This window comes from Acipenser ruthenus, chromosome 7, assembly GCF_902713425.1.
Source record: "Acipenser ruthenus chromosome 7, fAciRut3.2 maternal haplotype, whole genome shotgun sequence".
Lineage (NCBI taxonomy): Eukaryota > Metazoa > Chordata > Actinopteri > Acipenseriformes > Acipenseridae > Acipenser > Acipenser ruthenus.
In genome coordinates this window covers 36,491,620-36,499,212 of record NC_081195.1, presented here as the reverse complement: position 1 = coordinate 36,499,212, position 7,593 = coordinate 36,491,620, and the positions used below count along the sequence as shown (strand labels likewise).

The 7,593-nt window shown below is 38.9% G+C and overlaps 1 protein-coding gene across 2 annotated transcripts in view; it reads right to left on the bottom strand.

Annotated features, from left to right (window-relative positions):
• Nucleotides 1-7,200, bottom strand: part of LOC117416271 (PHD finger protein 21B-like) — an 89,722-nt gene extending 82,522 nt beyond the window's left edge. Inside the window, exons 1-4 of one of the 2 annotated variants that reach the window (XM_034027384.3) lie at nt 6,760-7,200; nt 6,452-6,493; nt 6,281-6,313; nt 5,967-6,023 (exon numbers count right to left, since the gene is read on the bottom strand). In XM_034027384.3, coding sequence (XP_033883275.2) covers nt 5,967-6,023; nt 6,281-6,313; nt 6,452-6,493; nt 6,760-6,813 — 186 coding nt within the window. In that variant the 5' untranslated portion in view covers nt 6,814-7,200. The remainder of the gene's footprint in view (nt 1-5,966; nt 6,024-6,280; nt 6,314-6,451; nt 6,494-6,759) is intronic. The other variant, XM_034027386.3, reaches the window with a different exon arrangement.
• Nucleotides 7,201-7,593: the final 393 nt, after the last annotated feature.

Genomic DNA, 7,593 nt, shown 5'->3' with positions numbered 1-7,593 from the left:
TCCTTCTCCGTCACCTGCACACAGCACCATTCTACCAGCCTCCATGTCCCTACAGAATACAGCAACCCTCTGCTGTCTAGGATGTGAAAGAATTTCATACTGCTTGTAAATGTAAGAAACTGAAACCCTGATAATGCATGTACAGCACTGCACCACTGATGGTTTCTGATGTGTGTGAGTTTATAGATGCTGTTATAGCGTGCGCCATGCTGTTTCTAACTAGACTGTCTCATGAGAATGAGGACGCACAGTATGTGTTTATACATTGTATAAAGTAGGGTAGTATGTGATAAAAGCTGATGCCCATCCCACGAGTGTGCTTACTGGCCATTCTGACCTTGAATGAGGTGAAAGTCAGCTTGTATCTTACACACTATACAATATAATATATATTTTATAATATCTAGTTAAACAGCTGGGTGACGTTCCTTCTGTCTGAAACAAACTGTCTGATGCAAAGAATTTTTAGATGGCCGTATCACATTCAGGGTCTACTATATATTTTATAATATTCTCAATTTATAGACAGCAATGTGAAGCAAGGCACAGTATACTAAAATGAAGCTTTCTGTCCTTCACGCTTCATAGCTGACAAAATACATCTGCCATCAGGTCACACAGGTGAAGGTCACAGAATACCAAGCCAATCCAAACACTTTAAATAAAGTGACAGGAGTCTACAATGTTTCATGGATTTGCATTCAGAGAAAATCCATAAAACAGAAATAGGTTAAAACATCTATAAAATAAATACACCCACCCCGTTTTGGATAGTTCAGTCATCTTTTGCAAGACACAGTACAGATCATTACAGCTCCAGTTACCAGAATACAGGATTCAGATCTTTCTTTAGTAGGTGCTAGAATGTATGCAACAGTAAATAAAGACAACTTTGTAAAAAAAAAAAGACCATCAAAATACTCACTAGAAGAATGTTCAGTAAATGTGTGTTCTAGTACTGAACTGTTTTTCAAATAACATATTAGTCGTTAGAATTTGGTGGTGGTTTATAATTTTGTTTTCTTTTTTTTTTTTTTAAATGATCCTGACCAACATCATCTATTCTGTTTTAAGTCTTCAAACAGTAAATAGGGAGACTACATCTCCACGTTCCTAATGGAAAAATCCAAATAAATAAGTGATGCACTTAATCAGCTTAGTGAAAATGCAAAGCTCTGGCAGCAGCAAAGTGACTTAATGAGCAATGCAACTGATTTACAGAGAGAGAGAGACAGAGAGAGAGAGAGAGAGAGAGAGAGAGAGAGAGAGAGAGAGAGAGAGAGAGAGAGAGAGAGAGAGAGAGAGAGAGAGAGAGAGAGAGAGTAATCTAGGGGCTACTTTACAAAGCTGCTTTTATATCAAACAGACTCATTTATTTAATTAAATAATCAAATAAAGTTTAATACTGGACCATGTAACAGGAAAGGCCACTGTAGCTCAGCTGGCCATGGAGCAGAAACCACCCAGTTAATACATTCCTTTAAATCCTAATTAAAGATACATCTTAACTATATGTATAAATATTAGATTTTATATTTGAATGATTCATATTTCAACCCCCTAATGAACTTAGTTACCCAGTTCTTCTGTATTTAATTACAGTCCTCTACAGGACTGTGACAAGGAGGACCCTGTCGCTGTTTCAGCTGCGCTGCTGCTTAGTAAACAGGAAGGCTGGCTTGGAGCTGATCGGGAGGTCCTGATTGGCTGGAGAGGCATGCCCGGGGAGCCTATGCCTGTTTAAGAATGCATCGGTGCCAGCATTCGAGGCGACTGCAACGCCATGCCTGCACAGACGGGCGCTGAGAGAAAGCTTCTGTGTTCATGTACACAGAGGAGGACAGCGTCCACTCAAGACAGAACCACTGCACGAAACCCTTCCACTCCAAGACGGTGCTCATCGGCATCGCCCAGTCGAGGCTGGGGTCGCCGGGAGGACGCCGGGTTGGCTAAGTCAAAAGATTTGATCCCAACAACAGTATAGCGAGAGTTTCATAGGCTAGGTTCCTGGAGTGGGATGTCGTTTTTAGTAAACTCATAACCCTGATGAAGGCTTGATTAAATTACCTATGACAATTCAGGAACAAATTTGAAATATTGTAAGACTACCTACAAGCACCAATGTGGATGCTGTATGCACCGATCATAACATATTCTACACTGTGGACACGATAACTGCCTTGAATTTTCAGAAATCTTCTCCAAACTTTTATCCTGCGCTCACGGTCTCCAGTAAACATTCCAGGTTGAATGTGGGTAAAATCAGATAAAATGTTGGTTTTATACAACTGGATCAACCTATAGACCAATGAGGTCCATAATTATGAGGACCATGTGTGTGGGAGCGTGTGTGTGTGCGTGCATTCATGTGTGGGACTGTGTGTGTGTGCATGCGTGCGTGTATGCGTGTGTGGCAGCGTGCGTGTGTGCGTGAATGCGTGCGTGTGTGCGTGGGAGCGTGCGTGTGTGCGTGCATGTGTGTGTGTGTGTGTACTGGTTTATTTGTGGATTGGTAATGACAGGCTGGAGTAAAGTGCTTTGAGAATCTAGCCCATGGCTTTAAAGTTATGGCCCCTTTGCCTTGTGCTGCTCTGGCGCTGTGAAACTGGGCAAGCGCAAGGGTGGGCAAAAACATTTCAGGTCTATAGTACCACCACTGGTCATAGAAAGTGCATGAATGAAGTGTCTGAATTAAGAGTTAATACATTAGCTGACGAGAATGACCTCTTTCAACTTTAAAAACTGCAAAACGAAGCATATTTCAAAGTAACCCAAATTTAGATAAACATCCAATTCACCAAAACAATTTCAAGCAAAGGACAAAGGTTTGATCACAGTGAAAGAGGGACAGAGATGAGGCTGGCAGACTTTACTGCTTTAGTTAGCATCCCTTTAACTATTAAGAAGCATTTGGGCCACAATTTCAGTCTTTCATTATCTCCTATATTGAATTTTGAATGGAGAAAAACTGTCAATTTGACATAAACAGAACCACAGACCTAAGTAATATAATTCAGGGTATCTCAAGTTGTTTGCTGGTTTTGTAATAAAGATATGCCTCTTTTGGTCTTCTATTGAACGTATTGTATAGAACCCTGGATTCTTTACAGAACCTGAGTTCTTTTCTACATTGTGTGAAGCAACATTGATCACAGTGATTAATATAATGCTGATATGGCTGCCCAGAGCAGAGGAAAACTAATGTATAGTGACTTTATTATTGTGCAAGTGTGTCATTTACATTGTTTTGTTCAATTTTGCACCCCATTAGTTTTCATGGTCTGGGGCAATTTCTTTGTTCTTAAAATAAAAAAAATTAAAAATGTGACATTTCACTGATACTAGGAGTTTTTCTTTTCATTGCTCCAAACTAGAATGAATACATAGATAACAAAACACCACTGTTTGTAAAAAGAAAGCAAACTGCTATTGTCACAGAACTAGCAACTAACAACTATACCCTTATAAAAGTGTACCATGTAAATGTGCAAGTCATTTTGTATTTTTGCCATGCATTTACCATAGTTTACCATTAATATGCTTTACTATACTCTGTGGGCTTTACTGAGCTTACCTGTGCTTTTGTTACACCTTGCCACGTTGTTATTTTTATAAAGGAAGTACATTTACTATATAAGGGAAGCTTGCAGGAGTTCTTAAATAAATAAAAATGATTATATCTCTATAATTGTAGTAAACAAATCGGAAGGCTTTTGAAAGCTATATTTAATTTGCTCGTAGTAATTGTACAGAGTATGTAGAAAAGGTTACCATATTCAGTCATATCATGCTAGTCTTCTTCGTTTATTTATAACTTTCCTGACAAGCAAAATAGACTGATATAAGAGGATAAAAACAATGTGTAGGCCTCCCGTTAAACGTCATAACTCATTATGATTTCTCTAAACTCTACATATCAAGCAGCCACGCACCCAGTGCGCCTCAACACACTAAAACACAATAGTAATAGCATATTAGCCACATAACTAGAATAAAGGCTTGCGTTTAAAACAAAAACACACAAAGCCGCCTCACTTTAGTCTGATAATACCTTATTTGTATCAACCATGTTGTCAGTTTGTTAGTTTTAGTAAACAAAACCCATTGTAAGTTACACTTTGAAATGTTTACATTTTTTTGTGTTTGTGATATTCTGTCTCTTTAATATCCTCTTTCATTTCGTGAGAATTGATGTATCCGATGTAACAAACGGTGCACCTTCCCTTTTAAATGAAATACCCAACACGAATTCCCATTGGATGGTTTTAAATTCTGGCATACGCAGTTTTTTGTTTTAACTTCATTTTTAATGACCTCTGGCGTTAGAGTATTTGACTAAATCTACACCGTGATTACTAAAAGAGGACTCGACAGCTTCCTCTGCTTTCTAAGTACACGCACACATTTACTGTTTTTTATTATTATTTTTTTTTTACTAATAAAAAGACACAAAACTGGTTTGGTTGTATCCAGTGATTAATGCTTTGTGCTCTGCTGAGTAGGGCATTCTCTCTCCCCTCCCCCTCTTCCGAAAACGGCATTAAAGCAATCAAAATGGTAATGGTGATCGTGAATGGGGGGCCCATCCCCCACGTTCAAATTCTGCAGACTTTCCTCCATCCTAGGTGGAAACGACACCCCTTCACTAACAAAAATGGAAGCTTCCACTATGAAACTCAAGTGGCTTGGCAAAAAAAAAAAAAAAAAAAAAAAAAAATCTATATATATCTTTCAAACAATATTCAAGCTCTCGGGTTTTCGAAAACTACATAAAAAAAACAAAACAAAAACACGTGCAATAAATCAAAAATAAACGTACACTCCCCACTTTTTAATATCATAAAGTAACACTTAATTGCTTATGAAAAGCACACAGACACACGCACGCACGCGCGCGCGCACACACACACACACACAGGCGCTGTTCTTGGTCCTGAAAAGACCACATTCCAAAGGAAACGCGATCGATTGAACTTATGAAAAGCTCCATTCATTCCACACGGGGGAGATCTCGGGAAACACAAACAGATTGAAACAAAACTGGTGCTTAAACTTGATTCCTGTTTAATAGGTTTAAAGGTTGGTGACATACTGCCACAGCTAAATCAACTTGATAAATTCGGTAAGAAGCGAAACCGAGAGAGGATGGTAGCTCACTGTGCTGTACAAGTGTTACTGAAGCGTTCAATGGCATCTGTTCATGGTCCTGAAAAAAACACGAGCAGACCGGCGGCGCTCGCTAAATTCAGCTAACATCCCCAAACACGGGGGGGGGGGGGGGGGGGAATAAAACACATTAAACAGTGTTCCTGGATAAAACACATTAAACAGTGTTCCTGGATAAAACACATTAAACAGTGTTCCTGGATAAAACACATTAAACAGCCAGCGTTTAAATAACAAAGTTAAAATTAAAGACACGTTTCACACACGATTATAAAAAAGTGAAAGTGAACTCGAATCAAAAGCTAACACGTCAGACCAGACGAAGAAGGGTACACAAGCAACTAAGAAAAAGGACATCAATACAGCGGGTTATTTATTTAAATAGCTATATAACTGTATTCCTTTGTTAATTTCAGCTACACATACCCAATTTCAGCGTATTGTTAATTTTTTGTAAAAAAATAAAAAATAGTGAGGATTTAAGATCATTTTCTTTACCCACACTCCCGAAACATGTCGACCTACTCAAAATGGACGCTAAAATTCTCAACATTTCATTGCTGCCCAACTTATAATAAAGCAGCAGAACAAAACATAATGTTTGGGCTTAGCTTTCAGACAGTGGAAATACTGCATTTTTTTGTTTGACCAGAAATGGATCCAAGCATATTACTTGTTAAATCGTCCTTCGCTATACTTATTTTAACTTCAGATTCCGTTCTCAAAAGTAAAACCAGGCTTCCCCTAAGACAAACTGCTCGATAAATTATGTAACATTCAGCGTATTCTTAAAATCTTACTTGTTTTTCGCATATTCTTGCTTGTCTTTCGTGGAGTTGTTTCTTAAGATCCCCGTTCTAAAATGAAGCAAAAATATGATTAATGACCTACAATAAACAGTTGCTTAATCCTCGCTCGGTTGATAAAAAAAAGGCCAAATTATCGCCTCCCGCGATTGTTTCGTAGCACAGCACAAAGGCACCGAATCGAGTGCCGAATCAAGGGAACAGAAGGGAAAAGAGATCTAAGCTGATAAAGTTTTTTTCCCACCCAGTTCGACCACAGCTACCCTTTTATTACACTGAGATAATAATACTTTAAGAATTGAATTTACCTGTGGATCCTGTTTCATCTGTGCAACTAGTTTCTAAAGAGAAAAAGCATAAACAACAATTACAAAAGTGTTTCAATTAGTTAGTATGTTTGGGAGGAACAAAGACCCAAAAGCTAATACTGCGAATCAGTTTCCAGCGGCGGGTCATAAATATTCAAGTCTCGTCCTAACCTCACACGGCTCCTCCGCATTATTACTGGAATCCTTGTTGCTCTAAAAAAAAAAAAAAAAAAAACTCAGCAAATTCCCAAACTACTCAGAAAAGTGAAAAATCCCTTTCCTTCAATGACACGCACTACTCATCAACCGATAATGAAACAAAACAATCTGTATCATACACTTATGTTGTAAGAATGCACATCTTTCATGCTTGATCCCGTCAGTTTTTTTCCCCTTTTCGTTCTCCCTCTGTCGCTCAGTGTTTGTTCTCATTCGCTCAAGACCGTAACAGGATATAAAATAATACGATTTTATAATACCTGATGACACTGAATTTCCAATTTCAATGCGTCTTGTAGGCCCTGTACGTCCATGTTGTGACTTTCAAAGCACTTTTCTTTCACTTTTAAAGCAATCGCGAAGAAGTTTTGCGGAAAAAAGAAATTTTAAAAGCGACAATAACAACCGAAAGAACAAGTACTCGGGCTGCAAAGCAAGTTCTTGCCTCTTTGCTGGGGACACGACTCGTCACTCACTTTACGCCACGGCGGAAACTCTTACAAAGACGGCGCAAAGACTTCAGCACCTGGACAGATCCACTGCTATATTAATCCCGCCGCGACGCGCTTGCTCCGGGTGCTCGTTATTTTCTTCTTTCGGTAATTATGAGTTGAAAACCGAGGGACTAGATTTAGTCCGAGTCAGCGGCTTGATTTCACTTTGCCTCAGGAAAAGTTGCGCTTCGGCTGTCAATGCTAATTCGAAAGTTCCCGGATGGAGCCGTGAAAGAAGAACAGAACTCTCTCTCTCTCTCTCTCTCTTTCTCTCTCTCACAAACACACACACACACACACACACACACACAGTGCACATGCGCGCTCTACAGTGTACACTGGCAAGCTGCTAACTGATCTTGCAAACGAAACTATTTAGGAAAGTCTTTAGTGGCAATTTATGTGTTTCCAGTATTCTTACATTGTGTATTGTTGGTCCCACAAGCCTTCAATAGCAACAAGAGCTCTTGGGAATATTTGGGAATGTGTAGACATAATGAATAAATAAATAAATAAAAACTTCCCATTGTTTCTGCATGTTTAACATACCTGTGTCAAGGGGAAGTGTGTTTCAAAACAAACATTGGAGGTACTTATGGG